Below are 21,621 nucleotides of genomic sequence, written 5' to 3'. Positions count from 1 at the left end.
TAACCCACAAGTAATCATTTCTGAATAAAAAATACAAATGTAAAAATGTTAGATGTACCCCAGTACAAAAACACCTCCTTCACATCTCCATAGGGATTCAATATGACTCTGTCTGTTCTCAGTGAGGTGTAAGAAACATAAACCATGGTAGACACTATAGTATAGCATTACTACAGATTCTTACATTATAATATTCACCTATCAGTTGTTGATTTCATCTTACATGTTTGTGTCATTGTCAGTTTGTAACAGTTGTTTGCAAATGTATGGATTTAAGTGTTGCAGTATAAAATCCACTAACATGGCTATGGCCAAAATCCTGTTTATGGTGAGGTTTCATTAGGTTTACCACCATTGTTGTGGCGTGTGTTAATTTGACCTGTTCAGTGTTTGTATGATGTAATATCACTGCGGTCCCCGTATAGTCACAGTGATACACACCATAACAAATACCTCCCACCAGCACCACATACCTGCTCTATGAGGACAGCAACACATTCAGATGGTATGTGGATAGGCGATCATACAAATATCTATTATTTCTTAGAATATTAAAATATATTTTAACCATCAGTTAACTGTTTTGTAAAGTAGTGTATATTATAACATTATTAAATTATTCTTTAGAATTACAAAATGTTACCTAAATCTTGCAGGTACAGTACTTTATAATTGCTACAAACATGTTTAGTGCTTGATCAGCTGTTGTAAAGCCCTGCAGCCTCCTGTGTCACTGTGTCTCTGGCACAATAATAAACAGCAGAGTCTTCAGTCTTCAAGCTGTTCATCTGGAGATACACCTGTTGCTTGCTATTGTCTCTGGAGATGGTGAACTGACTCTGAACAGACTGGGGGTAGAAAGTGCTTCTGATGTTATGGGTAATAGTTGCAACCCATTACAGTCCTTTCCCAGGAGCCTGTCTGATCCAAGCCATCCAGTGGCTATTCTTGTCTAAATCAGAGGCTGTACAGGTCAGTATGTGTGGTCCAGACTCAGTCAGTGTCTGACCCTGAACACCTGTTGATAAAAAGAGAGCATTTCAAACTTGAAGAAAGACTGGGCAAGAGATCGGATTTTTATGAAGTTTGAATGTTAGAGGTTGGAGTCTTTTATTGTGTAGTGCTTTGTGATATTGTTGATGTTTTATTTACAGTAATGATACTCAGTATTATTATAGTGTGACACAAAGAGAGGAAGCGGTACACCAGCTAGCCTTTTTGTTAGGGTTGTTTTTGTACAGCTGCTTCAACAGCTTCAGTCAGTGTGTCTCTCGAGCACAATAATAAACAGCAGAGTCCTCTGAACTCAGACTCTTGGCCTCTAAGAACTGTGTGCTTGTAGAGACGTCCTCGGTCAGGGTGAACTGGCCTTTCAGGGAGTCTGAGTAGACTGGAGCATCTGTTGAACCAGAGTTAATAACCCCAATCCACTCCAGAGCTTTGCCTGGTTTCTGTCTTATCCAGTGCATGTAATAGTTTGTCATATCAAACCCAGAGATTTTACATGACAATTTAAACTTGTCTCCAGGTCTTTTCACCTGAGAAGGAGACTGATCCATCTCATCACAGCAAACACCTGCAAAACAAAAATGTTGACACTCAGTTGAACATCTGGTATTTACATACATGTTGAGTTTAACCATGATACTCAGACATTCTTCAGTCTTGTAATGCTTTACTTACTGTGTATGGACATCACCATGACAACTAAACTCCAGACAGTCAGAAGCTCCATTGTTCAGTATTAGTTAGTACAGGACTTGTAATGTCAGTCCAAGCTGCCTATAATGAGAAGGCCGGAGATGAGTTTGTGATTATAAAGGGATGAAGGGGAGGGAGACTTTGCATAGACCGCCCTCTAGAGGCTTAAATAGAGACTGAGAGGGAGAGATCTGCTCTATTCCTTTATTCTCTCTCCTCTCTGTCCTTTATTCTGATCTCTGTAGTTCAGATTTTACTTATGAGACGTGTTGAGTATATAATGGCTTTAGTATAATGTGTTGAAGATAAGGAACAAAAGTTAAGTTTTATTTGGGTTAACAATTATTTAAAGCTTTTAATGATGTATGGTTTTAACGATTTTTGTAATGTTAATTTATCAAATTATAATGTAACTGTTTTTGAGACTGACCGTTAATCTTAAATATGTTTATCTTGGTGTGGAGATACATTTATATTATAATGTGCTTGCACCGTTCTCAAATGGGTCTCTGGGTAATTGTTCAGGTCTGGTATTGGTTCGTATCACTGTGGTGGGTAGCGAACACAGTAATACACAGCTGTGTCTTGTTGCAGGCTCTGGCTTTTAAAAGACACAGAGTTACAGGAGGCATCTCTTGAAATGCTGAACATGTTTTTCAGTGAATCAGTTTTGTAGATATCTCCATCATCCCATATATGGGAAATCCACTCTATTGCTTTCCCTGCAGGCTTTCGAACCCGACCTGTGGCAAAGCTTATGCTGCTATCACTAACAGAATACCCAGAGACCTTACAGGTGATGCTCAGAGACTCTCCAGGCTTTACAACCAATAAACTTGGCTGGCTGAGTTCAAGACCACCGCACCATACATCTAAGGGGAAAAAAACGTAATTAGTCATTATTCTACATAGTATAATTCAATATGACTGTTAAGGATATTGTTAAATTAATATTTTCTCAATATATTTTATTGAGCCTCAACCCATTCCTTCCCCAACATCTTGAGAGACTCACAAGAGGCAGCTGCCAGCAGGAGAAGCAGCAGAGATGCAGAGAACATGGTTTGTGCTGAAGCTGAACTGGTGGGAGCTGCTCTTCTCTACTCTAACTGACTCTGAGACAGACAGTCCGCTTTTTACAGAGAGGGGTGGTGTGTTAGACTCCTTTGCATGTAGAGTTGGTATAAAAGGATTAGACTGTTATTAAGCACCAGCTTTCAGAGCAGCTCACAGATTACTGCACCTGTACATAGCCCATCTATACAGTGCCTTGCGAAAGTATTCGGCCCCCTTGAACTTTGCGACCTTTTGCCACATTTCAGGCTTCAAACATAAAGATATAAAACTGTATTTTTTTTGTGAAGAATCAACAACAAGTGGGACACAATCATGAAGTGGAACGACATTTATTGGATATTTCAAACTTTTTTAACAAATCAAAAACTGAAAAATTGGGCGTGCAAAATTATTCAGCCCCTTTACTTTCAGTGCAGCAAACTCTCTCCAGAAGTTCAGTGAGGATCTCTGAATGATCCAATGTTGACCTAAATGACTAATGATGATAAATACAATCCACCTGTGTGTAATCAAGTCTCCGTATAAATGAACCTGCGCTGTGAGAGTCTCAGAGGTCCGTTAAAAGCGCAGAGAGCATCATGAAGAACAAGGAACACACCAGGCAGGTCCGAGATACTGTTGTGAAGAAGTTTTAAAGCCGGATTTGGATACAAATATCACTGTAGCCCCCATATAGTCACAGTGATACACACCATATCAAAAACCTCCCACCAGTACCACACACCTGCTCTATGAGGATAGCAACACACATTGATTGTATGTGGATAGGTGATCATACACATACAGTGGGGAGAACAAGTATTTGATACACTGCCGATTTTGCAGGTTTTCCTACTTACAAAGCATGTAGAGGTCTGTAATTTTTATCATAGGTACACTTCAACTGTGAGAGACAGAATCTAAAACAATGATTTTTAAGTAATTAATTTGCATTTTATTGCATTACATAAGTATTTGATACATCAGAAAAGCAGAACTTAATATTTGGTACAGAAACATTTGTTTGCAATTACAGAGATCATATGTTTCCTGTAGTTCTTGACCAGGTTTGCACACACTGCACCAGGGATGTTGGCCCACTCCTCCATACAGACGTTCTCCAGATCCTTCAGGTTTCGGGGCTGTCGCTGGGCAATACCGACTTTCAGCTCCCTCCAAAGATGTTCTATTAGGTTCAGGTCTGGAGACTGGCTAGGCCCAGGACCTTGAAATGCTTCTTACGGAGCCACTCCTTAGTTGCCCTGGCTGTGTGTTTCGGGTTGTTGTCATGCTGGAAGACCCAGCCATGACCCATCCTCAATGCTCTCAATACGGTGCAGTCATCATGTCCCCTTTGCAGAAAAGCATCCCCAAAGAATGATGTTTCCACCTCCATGCTTCACGGTTGGGATGGTGTTCTTGGGGTTGTACTCATCCTTCTTCTTCCTCCAAACACGGCGAGTGGAGTTTAGACCAAAAAGCTCTATTTTTGTCTCATCAGACCACATGACTTTCTCCCATTCCTCCTCTGGATCATCCAGATGGTCATTGGCATACTTCAGACGGGCCTGGACATGCGCTGGCTTGAGCAGGGGGACCTTGCGTGCGCTGCAGGATTTTAATCCATGACAGCGTAGTGTGTTACTAATGGTTTTCTTTGAGACTGTGGTCCCAGCTCTCTTCAGGTCATTGACCAGGTCCTGCTGTGTAGTTCTGGGCTGATCCCTCACCTTCCTCATGATCATTGATGCCCCACAAGGTGAGATCTTGCATGGAGCCCCAGACCGAGGGTGATTGACCATCATCTTGAACTTCTTCCATTTTCTAATAATTGCACCAACAGTTGTTGCCTTCTCACCAAGCTGCTTGCCTATTGTCCTGTAGCCCATCCCAGCCTTGTGCAGGTCTACAATTTTATCCCTGATGTCCTTACACAGCTCCTGGTCTTGGCCATTGTGGAGAGGTTGGAGTCTGTTTGATTGAGTGTGTGGACAGGTGTCTTTTATACAGGTAACGAGCTCAAACAGGTGTAGTTAATACAGGTAATGAGTGGAGAACAGGAGGGCTTCTTAACCTCTCTGCCCACCGAACCCGTTAGCGGGATGAAATTCAACAACATACGGTGATCGCTACATAAATAGTCATATTAAACATTAATTAAAATACAAGTGTCTCACATGTTCCGAAAGCCTAGAATCTTGCTAATCCAACTGCGTTGTCAGATTTAAAAAAGGGTTTACTGCGAAAGAATACGATGCGATTATCTGAGGATAGAGCCCCATAAAAAACTACTTTTTCAACCAGCACAGGCGTAACAAAATCACAAAATGCAATACAATAAATAGTTTTGACGATCTTCCTCTGTTTCCTCTGTTTTCAATCCCAATGCTCATTTTTACACAATGAATGGTCTTTTGTTTGATCAAATCCATTTTTATAGCTTAACACAAAACATTTTGTGAACCGCTTGTGTCGTGAATTCCGTTTCATTCCATGTTCGACGACACATTCCATGTAAATACACACACACAAAACGTCACTTTTCCAGTCATGTTTGGTTTCATTGCAATCAACTGGTTTGTTTGTAACACAACCAAATCTGATGTGTCATTTTGCGTGAGGTATTGACTGAAAGAAACCGATTTGAAGACAACAAGTAATGACATCATTGTGCACCAATGATGTGACGCTGTTTCGTTGATTGACTGTAATTTAACCCAATGACCACTGATCGTCTTGAAATCTAGCTGGGTAGATAGCCAATGAGCTGAGGTAAACGGCAATATGTAATCTTTATGTGTTGGAAGACCAATCCTTGTAGTAAACTCCAGCGTAAAGAGGCTCATTCGCTATTGAAGTTTCATACCGGAAGGAGCCACACCTGTTGCGCACAGCATTGTTTTGGTAAACGCGCATATTCAGCTGTTCATATATCAATCAGTATGGCGACTAAGTCAGTGAAAGCTAAATCTAAGTCTAGATATACAGATGTACACACAATTTTAGAAGAAATTGATCGGGAAACTGAGACAGAGATTGTTGGAGGATGATTCATTTAGTGATTCCCAAATGGAGGAATATTTTTTGAACGGAGAGGACATCATTTTGGACTGGTAAGTTCTTCTCATGCTAATGCCGTTGTTTGAAATTAATAATATAAAATGTTATTTGTGATTTTTGAAAATTTTAGTAGCAATATATAAAAATGTAATGTAATGAAATGTGAGATGCGTGTGTCTACCACCCCACCCCACATGAAATAGCCTATTTGAGTCTGTTGAGAGGAGGGCAGGCCCACAACAATGGCCAAAGTGAAATGGAGACAGTAGATACAGCTGGTCTGTTGTAATATAAAGACAGTATATCTAGCTGGTCTTTCATAATATAATAGAGACAGTAGATCTAGCTGAAATGTCATAATATAAAAGAGACAGTAGATCTAGCTGAAATGTCATAATATAAAAGAGACAGTAGATCTAGCAGGTCTATAATAATATATTCAACCTTATGTTCCCTGTACTCTATATATATATCTGTTTATTATACCTGTTGATACAGGGCTCATATGTGAAACTATTCTAACTTAACATTTTCTTTCACAGTGACACTGACTGTGGGAGCCCCCAGTGCCAAGGTGTCCATCCCCCACTGAAGCTGGTTCATCCAGTGGTGTTCATCTGCCACAAGTGGTGTTCATCTGCCCAAATGTATTTCTGCAGGCATGGATGCGCCTCAGGGCCAAAAGGGCACAGCATGGAGGCGTCGCTGTGTTCTTTGCAAAATTAAGTCTCCCATCACCTGCACCACATGCTTGGTGATCCTCTGCTTTACAGCAGAAAGAGACTGCTATGGCACCTGGCATCAGCAGCATAATATTGTGTAGAAGACTGAGGGTCTTCCAAATATTGAAAGTGTTATTTTGTAAATGTATATATATTTTTTTTCATGTTTTTTCTCCATTTTTTGAGGGGGTGTGTTAGAATACAATTTTGGTATTTTGTATATAGTTATTCCATTCAAAATGTATAACTTCACCAATTTGGCCACTTGGGTACATTTGGGCTACTTGTGTGGGACACCTGGGTGACTTCATGATAAATGTCATGTAGCACACTCATTTTGAAAGTTATCATTCTGAAACTTTGCACAAGTACTGTTGCCCTCTTATGTTTTTCACTGAAATTGTCCGCATCATCCTATCTGAATGTTTGTTTTATCTTGTTCATTTTAAAGATGATGATACAAGAATTAAAAAAAAAGTATGGTTTTTTTCATTGTATTATCTAAACCAGATCTATTGTGTTATATTCTCCTTCACATTTACATTCAATTCACATTTACACAAACTTCAGAGTATTTTCTTTCAAATGGTACCAAGAATATGCATATTATTGGTTCTGGACCTGAGCTACAGGCAGTTAGATTTGGTTATGTCTTCAGGCAGAAATTGAAAAAAGTAGGGGGGTAGCTCTAAGAGGTTATTAATTAACTTGTTATGGCTGCAATCCCAATACCGGGATCGAGATGACAACTACCAGTGAAAATAGAGGGCGCCAAATTCAAACAACAGAAATCTCATAATTACAATTCCTAAAACATACATGGGTCTCATACCATTTTAAAGCTATTCTCGTTGTTAATCCCACCAAAATGTCCGATTTCAAATATGCTTTTCAGCAAAAGCACTACAAACGATTATGTTAGGTCTCCACCAAACCACAATAAGCACAGCCATTTTCCAGCAAAATATAGCATTCACAAAAAGCGGAAATAGAGATAAAATGAATCTCTAACCTTGAATTATCTTCATCAGATGACACTCATAGGACTTCATGTTACACAATACATGCATGTTTTGTTTGATAAAGTTCATATTTATATAAAAAAATCTGAGTTTACATTGGCATATTAGATTCACTAGTTGAAAAACATCAAGTGATTTTGCATAGCTACATAATTTCAACAGAAATACTCATCATAAGTGTAGATGATAATACAAGTTATACATATGGAATTATAGATATACCTCTCCTTAATGCAACCGCTGTGTCAGATTTCAAAAAAAGTTTACGGAAAAAGTAACCCATGCAATAATCTGAGACGGCGCTCAGAACAGTAGCCAAATTAGCCTCTATGTTAGAGTCAACAGAAACCAGAAAATACATGATAAATGTTTCCTTACCTTTGATGAACTTCATCAGAATGCAGTCCTAGAAATCCCAGGTCCACAATAAATGCTTGATTTTTTCGAAAATGTCCGTTATTTATGTCGAATTAGCTACTTTGGTTAGTGCGTTTGATAAACAATTCCAAAGTCACAAAGCGCGTCCACTATAATGTGCGAAATGTCCAAAAGTTCCGTAACAGTCAGTAGAAACCTGTCAAACGATGTACTGAATCAATCTTTAGAATGTTGTTTACATATATCTTGAATAACGTTCCAACCGGAGAATTAGAATTACTTCAGATGAGCGGTGGAACGCAACGCAAGTCCTTCCCCTGTGAACGCGCCTGGTGAAAGCATTGTCCACTCATGGCAGTGGTGACTATTTCCTGTCTCATTCGACTCCCCTTCACATTAGAGTCATCAGATAAAGTTATATTGAAAATTCATCCATATCTCGCTGTAATTTCAATGAGAGCTTGGTTGAAAATCTGCTACCTCCAGAAAAAAAACAGGAAGTGGAATTTCTCAGGGTTTTGCCTGCTATATGAGTTCTGTTATACTCACAGACATAATTCAAACAGTTTTAGAAACTTCAGAATGTTTTCTATCCAATAGTAATAATAATATGCAAATATTAGCAACTATGACTGAGGAGCAGGCCGTTGAATATGGGCACCTCTGTGCACCTTTCATCCAAGCTACTCAATACTGCCCCTGCAGCCATAAGAAGTTCAGGAGTGTACGCTAGCATACAAAAGCTGTCCTCATTCTTCAGCTCCAAAGATGTCCAGCTCCAGTTATGATATTGGCAAATAATGTTTGTGGTTTCTGAAAGTACAGAATAAAGAGGAATTATTCATTAGAATACAATATAAGGATATAGCAATAAAACAATACTACAAATAAGTAACATAATAAACACTGCTATAAAAAATGGTTTATTGCATTGACAAAATCACAGATTTGAGTTATAACAGTATGAAACTAACTTTTGAGCTCCACAAGTGGGGAAGGCAGGGCAGAACAGAGCTATGCTGAATAGACCAAATAAACAAACCATTTTTGTATTTTTTATTTATTTAACTAGGCAAGTCATTTAAGAACAAATTATTATTCACAATGATGGCCTACACCGGCCAAACTCGGACAACGCTGGGCCAATTGTGCACTGCACTATGGGACTCCCAAACACAGTCAGTTGTGATACAGCCTGGATTTGAACCAGGGTGTCTGTAGTGACGCCTCTAGCACTGAGATGCAGTGCCATAGACCGCTGCGCAACTTGGGAGTCATAAGGCCAGGGTAGCTTCAAAATACAACACAAGCTAATAGTTCTCTGACGCAACTAGCATTGTTTTACAGAGCTGATTAGAATAATGTAGCTACGTAAGCATGATTGACTATAACACCATAAAGGTTATAAAATGTGTAACGTTACCTCTCGTGTCCGCAGTTATAAGGAATATATTATGATCCATACATACAGTGATCTACAGCAGAAACGGCATACGGAAACTATTATAACGTAATAAGGGACTTACTTTGATAGAAACTAAGCCTGGATTTGAACCAGGGAGTCTTCAGTAGACTTGGCACTCTGGTACCGCTTGCCAGGCGGCAGCAGAGAGAACATTTTATGACTAGGGTGGCTGGAGTCTTTGACAATATTTAGGGCCTTCCTCTGACACCGTCTGGTATAGAGGTCCTGGATGACAGGAAGCTTGGCCCCAGTGATGTACTGTGCCGTATGCACTACCCTCTCTAGTGCCTTGCGGTCAAAGGCCAAGCAGTTGCCATATCAGGCAGTGATGCAACCATCAGGATGCTCTCGATGGTGCAGCTGTAAAACCTTTTGAGGATCTGAGGACCCATACCAAATCTTTTCAGTCTCCTGAGGGGGGATAGGTTTTGTTGTGTACTCTTCACAACTGTCTTGGTGTGCTTGGACCATGTTAATTTGTTGGTGATGTGGATGCCAAGGAACTTGAAGCTCTCAACCTGTTCCACCACAACCCCGTCGATGAGAATGGTGGCATGCCTGGTCCTCTTTTTCCTGTAGTCCATAATCATCTCCTTTGTCTTGATCACGTTGAGGGAGAGGTTGTAGTCCCTGCACCACACAGTCAGGTCTCTGTCTTCCTCCCTATAGGCTGTCTCATCATTGTCGGTGATCCGGCCTACCACTGTTGTGTCATCATCAAACTTAATGATGGTGTTGGAGTTGTGCCTGGCCGTGCAGTCATGAGTGAACAGAGAGTACAAGAGGGGACTGAGCACGCACCGCTGAAGGCCCCCCGTGTTGAGGATAAGAGTGGCGGACGTGTTGTTACCTACCTTACCACCTGAGGGTGGCCCGTCAATAGGTTTAGAATCCAGTAGCAGAGGGAGGAGTTTAACCTTTAATAGTTGGTATATAGTCAACATCATTATGAATGGTTTAACCTATAATAGTTGTTATTTAGTCAGCATTAGTATGAATGGTTTAATATGTAATAGTTGTTATTTAGTCAACAACGTTATGAGTGATTTAACCTTTAATAGTTATTATTTACAGTGTTGTCCCATCGCTGCTAATCACGTACGGACTCGGGAGAGGCGAAGGTCGAGAGCCATTTGTCCTCTGAAATACGACCCCTCCAAGCCACACTTCTTGTTGACACAATGCTCGCTTAACCCGGAAGACTACTGCACCTATGTGTTGAAGGAAACACTGTACAGCTGGCGACCGAAGTTAGGGTGCGTGCATGCGCCCGTCCCGCCACTGGGAGTCGCAAAAGCGAGATGGGACAAGGACATCCTAGCCGGTCAAACCCTCCCCTTACATGGACGACGCCATCTCATGGCTCTCATGGTTAAAGGTTAAACCATTCAAAATGATTATGAATGGTTCTGTTCTGCTCGTTGTTTACAGTATGTTACCATAATTATTATCATTGATGCTTTGGAGAACTGCACAAAAGGCACAGATGGTGAGAATTTAACTATTGGTATCCCCAAAGATACAGAATATACTTGGACAATTAACATGTTTAGTTAAAAGTAAGTCTGTTATCAAAATTATTCTTCTAAATTGAATTATGCTCAATGAGGACATTCATTAATACCTACCAGGAATCCAAACTCTTAATTGGATTAGGCTGACATACAGGTGAATGTAATTAAGATTATATTTACTGATCAAAGTGGCCAGAGGAGTGGATTAAGCTGCATTGACCTTGATGAGTGTAACTCATCTGCTTCCAACTCACACCCTTCACTGAACGCAGCTCACTTTTCAGCTCACACTCTCTCTCCAGATCCCAATCACCTGAATTCTAATCACCTGTTCACACACCTGTATGTCATTATCACACACTATTTAGTTCAGTTCTTTGCGCCCATTCACTGTGAGGTATTGTTTGTTTTGTGACACGTCTTTCTGAGCGCTGGGTTTCCCGTGAGGGACTCCTCCCTTGTATGATAGATTTTGCCTGCATCACTAATGACGCCTGTTGCCTATTCCCTGCCTGTACTTTAGCTTATCGGATTTTCTGTTATTTACCTATTGCCTGATCTCCCAAACAACGTTACCAGCCTTTCCCCTGCCTGTACTGTTGCCCTTTTTGACCCCCTGTGTATGACCTTCTGCCTGCCCCTGGACCCAGCTACCTGCCTCCTCCTGTGGTCCTTTGCAATAAACACCTGCTGCGCCCTGTTCTTGAAACCAGCACTCTGTCTCCCATCGTGTTCATTACAATGAGGGATGATATGCTTTGAATTAACTTAGAATTTATGCTGGATCCTCAGTTTGTCTGTCTCACATCCCATTTGACTTTGCCAGAGAGAGAAGTGCTTGATCAGTTGTTGTACAGCCATGCAGACTCCTGTGTCACTGTCTCTGGCACAATATTAAACAGCAGTCTTCAGACTGTTCATCGTGCTATTGTATCTGGAGATGGAGATGATAAACCGACCCTGACCAGACTGTGGGTAGTAGGTGCTTCTGCTGTCATGGATAGTATAGAGTATTTCAAACTTGAAGAAAAGCTTACACACGACCATCTGTTGAAAGTAAAAACAAAGTGACAATCGTATAATCAGTAGCAGATGATGTGGGACAACAAGAAAGCTTGACTAGACAGGGCAGGAGTTGGAATGTTAGATACTTGTTCATGTGACAACAAGTAAGATTGACCAGACTGGACAGGAGATTATATTTTTGTGTAGTTTGAACATTAGAGGCTGGAGTCTTTAATTGTTTAGTGCTTTGTGATATTGTTGTATTATTTACAGTAATGATACTCAGTATTATTATAGTGTGACACAAAGAGAGGAAGTAGTACACCAGCTAGCCTTTTTGTTAGTATTGTTTTTGTACAGCTGCTTCACCAGCTTCAGTCAGTGTGCCTGTCGAGCACAATAATAAACAGCAGAGTCCTCTGAACTCAGACTCTTGGCCTCTAAGAACTGTGTGCTTGTAGAGACGTCCTCAGTCAGATAGAACTGGCCTTTCAGGGAGTCTGCATAGATAACATCTGTTCCTGAACCAGTGTTCATTCTTCCAATCCACTCAAGTCCTTTCCCTGGTTTCTGCCTTATCCAGTGAATGTTATAGCTAGTCATTGAATAACCAGAGATTATACAGGACACTTTAACAGTGTCCAGTATATTTTGTGTCCAGGTATTTTCACCTGAGAAGGTGACTGATCCAGTCTGATATCACAACAAACACCTGCAATATAAAAACATGTCAACACTCTTAAAGATCTGGTATTTACACACATTTTGAGTTTAACTATGATACTCAGACATCCTTCAGTCACCATGTAATGCTTTACTTACTGTGTATGGACATTACCATGACAACTAAACTCCAGACAGTCATCAGTTCCATTGTTCAGTGATAGTCAGGTTAGTGCAGTGCTTGCTGTAATGTCAGTCCACGTTGCCTATGATGAAAAGGGCAGAGCTGAGCGTCTGATTATAAAGGGGTGAAAGGATGGAAGACTTTGCATAGACTGCCCACTAGAGGTTTAAATAGAGACTGAGAGAGAGATGTTCTTTGACAGTTGATAATGCCAGCATTGTTTCTCAGAACAGCACAGGTTAACAGGATCTATTAGGATCCCTGAAGATCTATATTTGTACCAATTCTGTTTAACATTAATGACCTTCATGGTACATGTATTCAATATTGTATTAATTGTTTGATGAAATTTGACATCTGGTTTCATTTAAATAAGATCACCAAATTGAAAAACATTACCAAATAGGCCACAATGGTTTTAGCTCCTAGAGATTGATAAATCATTTTACTAAGTGACAGCATTTATTATTGATAATGTTAGTTATTTCCTATTGTCAACTGACTTGGAATGGCTTTAAAGTTTTCAGTTAAAGTTTCAATAGGATATTCATACATTTATCTTACAAAGATGGCAGGCATGTTTTACGTTTTTCAAGTAATTATGGTTCAAATTTAGAGAATTATCTGTCTATTCTTTCCTATAGTGTTTATGGGCCCATAGGATTGATGTAGACAGAGACTGGAGCACATAATTGTCTTACAGACCTTCACAGTAAGGGAAGTGTGCATTCATGTGAGCATTCATGGGCAAAGGATTAGCATTTCAACTATTATAATTATCAACTGTGCAGTGACTCTTGTCCTTCCTGCCCTTCTCAGTCTACACCCACTTCCCTTTGTCCACCAAGCCGTCATATCGGCTTAGCCCACTAGGGAACCTCTCCTATCATTTCCTTGTAACCATATCTACTGTTTGTTTGTTTATGTATTTCTGTGATTATTTAGTTAGTTAGTCAATAAATGATTAAGACAATTGATGTATGGATGATTCATAGTAAAGGCTGGGTTCGTGCAGATAACCAACAATTTATGATGTTTGGAATGAGACTAACGTGAGGTAAAGAATAATTAATTAATTAGAAGACTAATTGATCAGATATTAAAATACCTGAAGAGTTATATTAGGAAAATTATAACTTTGTAATCTGAAGATCCCCCAATTTACATGGCAGGAATGCCAGGAGGAGTAGGGATGTAAGAAACATGTTTGATCTCTGGCAGTGTCTGTCTGGTTTCTACCGAACAGGGTGGTTGCAGTGATGAAGGTTGTGTCAGAACAGGGCATTGATACAGCAGAAGAAGGGTGTTTTTTGAGCTCTGTCTGTCCTATAAAGACAGGTGTCTGATACATAATGCATTCAGTGATGTATGCATAATGTACTCATATTGTTTGCACGTACTGTACATACGGTGCATTCGGATAGTATTCAGACCCCTTCCCCCTTTCCACATTTTGATACAATATAGCCTTATTGTAAAATGGATTCAATAAATCACTCTACACACATAATGACAAAGCATGAACAACCTTATTACCTTATACCTTATTTACATAAGTATTCAGACCCTTTGCTATGAGACTCAAAATTGAGACCAGGTGCATTCTGTTTCCAATGATCATCCTAGAGATGTTTCTACCACTATTACTGGACACAACGATTGAAATCTCTCAGAGACCCTCTTTAGATTATATTTTTAATGTAAAATATAACTGAATGAAACACTATTTACAGCATTAGTTCATACTTGTGGTGGATGAAACATATTTAAGACACTACTTTCACTTTGACAAACAAAAGTACTTTGAATCAACATCCATTTTATACTTTTTTTTCTTGTAATATATTTAAATAGCAGAGCCTTCATCACTACTGGTATTTATTTTAATCATAGGGAGAGAGAGTCCTCTGTTGGTGCATCAACAACTCTAGCACCATGTATTTAACATGTGCATCATTGTGCTATTATTTGATCATTAGAATTGTTCCTCATGTGTCCACTTGTCATGGTCTACTGGTCATACCATACGAGTGTCAGTGTGTTTGTGCAGGTCCTTGACATAGAGCACAGCAGGTTGGTGGCACCTTAATTGGGGAGAACGGGCTCGTTGTAATGACTGGAGTGGAATCAGATAATTGGATTAAATTCATCAAACACGTGGTTTCCAGGTGTTTGATGCCATTCCGTTCGCTCCGTTCTGACCAGACAGGGAGACACTAAAACAGTAGAAATGAAATACTGTATCTATTCAAGGAAAACATATTTTACTATATATACATTTTATGTGGGTAGAGAGAATAAAGTAGACGGCACGGGTCAAAATGTTGATTTATGACCTATGTCCAGATGATGCGTACATGCCCAAATATGGGCACCCGGACAGGACATCCTGTTCCTGTTGTCACGTGTTAGAGGGTGTGTTATTTTATATCTATATTGCATCTATTCCTTTGAAGTTGTCATGCTGATTGATGGGACCTCTTTGAACTGCGGGGATGTGTTTGAACATTTCAAAGAGTATGACCCCCCCACCCCCCTGTTTTATTGACCTTAGGGCTGTTGTCTATGAAACAGGAATGTCCGGGGTATTGGCTGTGGCAGACACATTATAAATAAAGTCCAGAACAAGACATGCGACCCCAGAACAGTAAACAAGATTTTTTAAATAAACATGGATTTTGTGATCAGTGGCAAAGCTGTGATGACTGTAACAATGGAAGCAGGACCGCGGCTGAAACATAGAGTAAGGGCCAAGAATAAAGCCACAATATATGATGTGCCAAAAAAGCGGTTTCTAATTTTGTATAGAACCCAGATACCGCCCGCAACTGCGCTGAAAGATCAAGTGCTGATGTCTAATGGACAGCAATGGGGGTATCAGTTTGATTACCTGGCCTGTAGAGTGAACCTCTATACGGTAGCCGAAGGAGAAGAATATACCGACCAGACATTAGGAGTGGACTATGGGCTTGAAGACTGGACGGTTTTTCGCAAGGTTGTGTGTCCCGAACTGAGACATATCACCAAAGGGTATAGCTTGTTCACAGGCTACGAGACCCGTTGGGAAGGTACCCCTGACTCCTCAGGAAGAATATTTCACAGGGTGAAAATACAAAGAAAGAATGGACTTCCATGTGGCTGCGTGGAGTTCTATATCAGCAACGAGGAAACCTGCAACCAAAACATTCGTGATGGAGGCCTGACTGGGGATTTTAGGTTGCACATGCTTATTCCTTTTAAAAGTTGGGATTTAATGGAATTGAAAATGTTAGTTGTTGGACGCTCTGTTTGTACAGAGCCAACAGCGACAGAGCATTGTTCGGCTAAGGAAGTGCATAATATATACGAATCCCGAGGATTATGATTCAAAGGAGCCCCAAGAAGGTACATCGTCAGAAGGGTCATCCCCCGAAGAAAACTAAGTACGCGGCTGCGTTAACCACGCCCTGATACCCAGAGGACTGGTTCAACAATAAAAGAAGGGTCCTTAAAACCTACAGTTCTTCACTTACGCATATGCCATGGATATTCCTACCACATACCCGGACTTCGAAACGTCATGGGGGCCAGACCCTAAGGACTCTATGCCTCGCAGCCCAACATTCTACTCCCCCCTGGCAAGACCCGCGACACCCCCTACATGTACACAGCCTGAGGACGTGTTTGATGGGGTGGTCAGTACTATTTTTATGGACACCATCAAGGCCTCTGTAGCCACACTTTTACACGTGGTGATTGGAGAGTATATACGAGAAAAATGCATCGGTTGTGAGATCAATCACCTCAGCCAGCTCAGACATCCTTGCCTATACGACCCCCCAATATACTACTTCTTCAACCATTTTGAGGTACTGGTGAAAAGACTTTGGTCCTGCAGGTTTATACCATTGCTGGTCAGAGCCGTGGAGTCTATGGGTCTTGTGCAGTCTATTCCCAGAGTGGGGTTGAGGGGCATATAGGGAGACCAGGCAGGGAGACACTAAAACAGTAGAAATGAAATACTGTATCTATTCAAGGAAAACGTATTTTACTGTATATACCTTTTATGTGGGTATATGTAAGAATATGTTTATAGACTTTGATGATACGAGTAATCATGTGTATTCTGATGATCACCTTTATTAAAATGGTTTCCGATGTGACAGTTTATGAGGTTATGATAATATAGTGGAGATTGATGTTCTGTGTTTTATATCACATGATTAACCTGTGTTGTTTCATGACCAACCTTTATGTTGCAAATATTGTAGAGTCATTAGATCAAGGGAGGTTTGAGTTTACAATCAGACTTAGATCACCCCCATCTGGTAGATACTGTATATTTACAGTATATAACTTTAACTGTTCATGGAGCAGTGAGTTTTAGTACAGGTCTGGTGCTGGTTTGTATCACTGTGGAGGCGAGCACAATAATAGATAGCTTCAGTATGCAGATTCTGTCCTTTTAAAACAGCATGTTGCTGGAAGTGCTGCTGGTGGTGCTGAACTTGTTTTTCAGTTCATAATTATAAGCTATGCTTCCACCACTTTAGTTATATCCAATCCACTCCAGGTTTTTCCCTGCAGGCTGTCGAATCTAAGCTGTATGCAAGCTACTACTGAATATGAGACCTTACAGGAGATGATCAGTGGTTGACCTGGCTGGACAGTCATGGAGGCTGGCTGAGTGAGTTCATAACTCATAACACCTGTTGAAAGGAAATAATGAACAATATTAAAAATCCAACTAACATGATTTTTGCATTACATTAAAGTCTGATCCAATTGTCCTTATTGTGCCTGTAATATAGACACTCACAGACAACAGCTGCCAGCAGCAGCATCAGAGATGCAGGGAACAAGGTTTGTGGGGACAGGCACAACGGTGGGAGATGCTCTTCTCTACTCTCCAGGACTCAGAGGGATGTATTATGACACACACATATAGAGCCTGTTTATATAAGGAAGAGGGAGAGACAGGATGTAGATTACATTTGAATAATGACAATCAGGTATAAAGGACTGGGAATATCAGTGCAAAATGGGGGGAAATTATGTGATAATGTGCCAGTTTTTAACACTACACTTATGGGAGATGAAACTGGAATGGATAAACATTGTTTCTTGTTATTGGTAATCCTACTGTATACTATATTTATCAGGTTATTTTTTTTTACATATATGGGGTGCTTGTGAACATTTTGCTATTAAATCATTCATTTAAAAAAATTAGGTTGTCTGTGTTGAATGGGGAAATGCTTTTTGTACGGCTTCTCCCATTAGTTTAACCACTGTGACTCTCTAGCACAGTAATACACTGCTGTGTTCTCACTCTTCAGGCTGTTCATCTGTAGGTACAGCTTACTGCTGGAGTCATCTCTGGAGATGGTGAATCTACCCTGGACTGACTGGGAGTAAGAGATTGGATTACTAGATGTATATAAGCAGCCCACTTCAGTCCTTTCCCAAGAGCCTGTCTGATCCAAGCCATGTAGTAGCTACTGAATGTGAACCCAGAGGCTGTACAGGTCAGTTGGTGGGATTCTCCAGGCTTTTCAACTACTGGTCCAGACTCAGTAAATGTCTGACCATAAACGCCTGTTGAAAGAAATCACAGATGTTGTTAAAACAGTATCTAAAACCCAATTAGTAAGTGTATTCACCATAAATCATTTAAAAAAAGAGACCCACAGGAAGCAGCTACCAAAACAGCAGCAGAGATTCAGGGAACATAGTTTGCTGTCACGCCCTGACCTGAGTATTCTTTGTTTTCTTTATATATTTTGGTTAGGTCATAGATTGACATGGGTGATGTATGTGTTTTTGCACTGTCTATGGGTTTTGTAGGTTTATGGGGTTGTTTACCATCTAGGTGTTTATGTATGTCTATGGTTGCCTAGATTGGTTCTCAATTAGAGGCAGCTGTTTATCGTTGTCTCTGATTGGGAACCATATTTAGGCAGCCATCTTCTTTGGGTATTTCATGGGTTATTACTCTGTGATGTTGCATGTTAGCACGCAGTTTCTTTAGCGGTTGTGTTTTTTTCGTCCGTTCATTCTTGGTACTACCCATCCCAGATCCGGGAGCGTTGTCATCAACTGACACTAATTAGCATAACGCAACGGACATCAATATTACTCGAAAATATTCCTATTCATGAAATCACAAGTGAAATATATTGAACCACAGCTTAGCCTTTTATTAATCACCCTGTCATCTCAGATTTTGAAAATATGCTTTACAGCCAAAGCAAGACATGCATTTGTGTAAGTTTATTGATAGCCTAGCATATCATTATGCCTAGCTAGCAGCAGGCAACCTGGTCACGGAAATCAGAAAAGCAATCAAATTAAATCGTTTACCTTTGATGAGCTTCGGATGTTTTCACTCACGAGACTCCCAGTTAGATAGCAAATGTTCCTTTTTTCCAAAAATATTACTTTTGTAGCCGAAATAGCTCCGTTTGTTCTTCACGTTTGGCTGAGAAATCGACCGGAAATTGCAGTCACGACAACGCCGAAAAAATATTCTAAATTAGCTCCATAATATTGACAGAAACATGGCAAACGTTGTTAATAATCAATCCTCAAGGTGTTTTTCAAATATCTACTCGATAATATATCAACCGGGACAGATGGCTTCTTAGTAGGAAATTGAGAAGCAATGGCCGCATTTGTCCTTTACGCACAAAACACTCTGAGAGACTCCAGCTGACCCCTGACGCAATGTTGACGTTCAGGATCATTTTTCAAAATAAAAGCCTGAAACTATGTATTGTGACACTAGACACATTAGGGAAGCCATAGAAAAAGGAATCTGGTTGATATCTCATTCATTGCTCAATACGGGGTGCATAGGAACACAGAGTTTTCTAAATAAGAGTCCCTTCCTGATTGGATTTTTCTCAGGCTTTCGCCTGCAATATCAGTTCTGTTATACTCACAGACAATATTTTTACAGTTTTGGAAACTTTAGAGTGTTTTCTATCATAAGCTGTAAATTATATGCATATTCTAGCATCTAGTCCTGACAAAATAGCCTGTTTAATTTGGGAACGTTATTTTTCCAAAAATGAAAATAGTGCCCCCTAGATTCAAGAGGTTTTTAAAAAATGTATTCACATCACGCTGCGCTTTGGTCTCACTACGACGATCGTGTCATTTGTGTTGAAGCTGAACTGGTGAGCTGCTCTTCTCTACTCTTCAGGACTCAGAGGGACATACTAGGACTCTCAGATACAGAGGTTTTTTATATAAGGAGGAGGTAGAGGGAGTTAAAGGAAGAGGAGCTATATGAAATATGCATAAGGAGAGGATATATAAAATGAATGGGAATATCAGTGGGATAAAAATTGGTAATATCTGAACAAGCTATAAATATTATAATTGTTACATTCCCCAGCAGGATTCCAAAAATGGTCGCTCAAACAGAAGGCGGAACTAACAGAGTCCAAAAAAACAAAACGTGGAGTTTCAAGAGGGGTTCTTAAAGACACTCATGGGGGTGTCGACTGAAAGTTGACTAGCATCAACAACTGGAACCTTAAAGACACCCACCATGAGTGCCAAATTAATTTACCCAAGAAGAGGAAAACAAAATAAAAACCCACAGTAAACTTAAAACAGGAAGCAAACCAAAAAGCTAAACAAAAACAGGGAAGATCAAAAAAAATGAATTTTCTTCTAGAACTCAAATAGGGAGCATACTGGGCCAGCCACTCTTAAATATCACCTGGGCAAACACAGGTGAAACACCTTCCGACAAACGAGATGGACAAGCCAGCACAGGTGTAACACATACTGACTAACGAGGTGACACCAATCAGTACGCCCCATGTGCTAACAATGTGTTTTATGTCCAACCTCAAAATATAAATAGAAAAACCAAAGCTTCAAACATAATGTATTGTCCATGTAAAAAGACAGACTTCTACTGCAGGAAAATGTTAGGCAGGACTCTTATACAATGAGCTTTACACTCTGCCAATATTTTTTACATCATAACCCATGAGTGTCAAGGATATGAAGATTTTTTATAAAAATATATTTCTAACATTATTTGTTCTTTGTGTCTTTTTGAATATACAGAGATTAGACCTTATTGTGCAGTATTGTTGAGGCCACCTTTATTAAAGACCACCTTTATCAAGTCTTAAAAGGCACACAACTCAGATATTAATTTTCAGCACCGCCAGCACTGGGCTTATAATTGTTTACAAATGTGATATTGAAAAAGATATCTGTTCCATTTAATTTAATAAATCCTTATTATAAGCTACAATGAATCCCTGGAGGAAGAGTTTTTGTAAAGCTCTGGTGCTGGTTTGTATCACTGTGTCCTCCGAGCACAATAATACACAGCTGTGTCTTCAGTCTGGAAGTTGTTCCCTTGTAGAAACACTGTACTGCTGGAACTGTCATATCTAGAAGTGATCTTGCTCTTTAGTGAGTCTACAGTGTAAGTACTACTACTGCATGTAACACCAACATGCTCCAAAGCTTTCCCTTCAGCTTGTCGTATCCATCCAAGACAATAAGAAGATATAGAAAACCCAGAGAATTTGCAGGAGATGCTGAAAGACACTCCTGGTTCTATAACCACTGGACCAGACTGGATGAGTTCAATATCACAGTAGACACCTGTAATGAGAAACATACATCAATACACATCATTGTCAGTTTTCGTACGAAATTAGAAATGATCATTCCAGAGTTGTAATAAATCTCAATTTGTATTAACAGAGAGACTCACAGGAGGCAGCTGCCAGCAGCAGCAGAGATGCAGGGAACATGGTTTGTGTTGAAGATGAACTGGTGGGAGCTGTTCTTCTTTACACTCCAGGACTCAGAGGGACTCTAAGGACAGACAGAC

At 40.0% G+C, this 21,621-nt stretch overlaps 3 gene segments (V, D, J or C); all 3 read right to left on the bottom strand.

Moving 5' to 3' along the window:
- Positions 1–919: 919 nt before the first annotated feature.
- On the bottom strand, positions 920–2,065 carry LOC110538700. The segment is given in 2 exon segments: positions 920–1,576; positions 1,684–2,065. Coding segments are annotated over 2 exon segments (369 nt in total).
- Positions 2,066–2,160: 95 nt separating this feature from the next.
- LOC118937761 lies at positions 2,161–2,949 on the bottom strand. The segment is given in 2 exon segments: positions 2,161–2,573; positions 2,717–2,949. Coding segments are annotated over 2 exon segments (375 nt in total).
- An 18,129-nt stretch (positions 2,950–21,078) lies between these two features.
- Positions 21,079–21,617, bottom strand: LOC110538714. The segment is given in 2 exon segments: positions 21,079–21,389; positions 21,502–21,617. Coding segments are annotated over 2 exon segments (351 nt in total).
- Between the last annotated feature and the right edge of the window lie 4 nt (positions 21,618–21,621).

Source organism: Oncorhynchus mykiss, chromosome 12, assembly GCF_013265735.2.
Source record: "Oncorhynchus mykiss isolate Arlee chromosome 12, USDA_OmykA_1.1, whole genome shotgun sequence".
Taxonomy (NCBI): domain Eukaryota; kingdom Metazoa; phylum Chordata; class Actinopteri; order Salmoniformes; family Salmonidae; genus Oncorhynchus; species Oncorhynchus mykiss.
The sequence above is the reverse complement of the archived record's forward strand: the minus strand, read 5'-3'. Positions and strand labels throughout refer to the sequence as shown.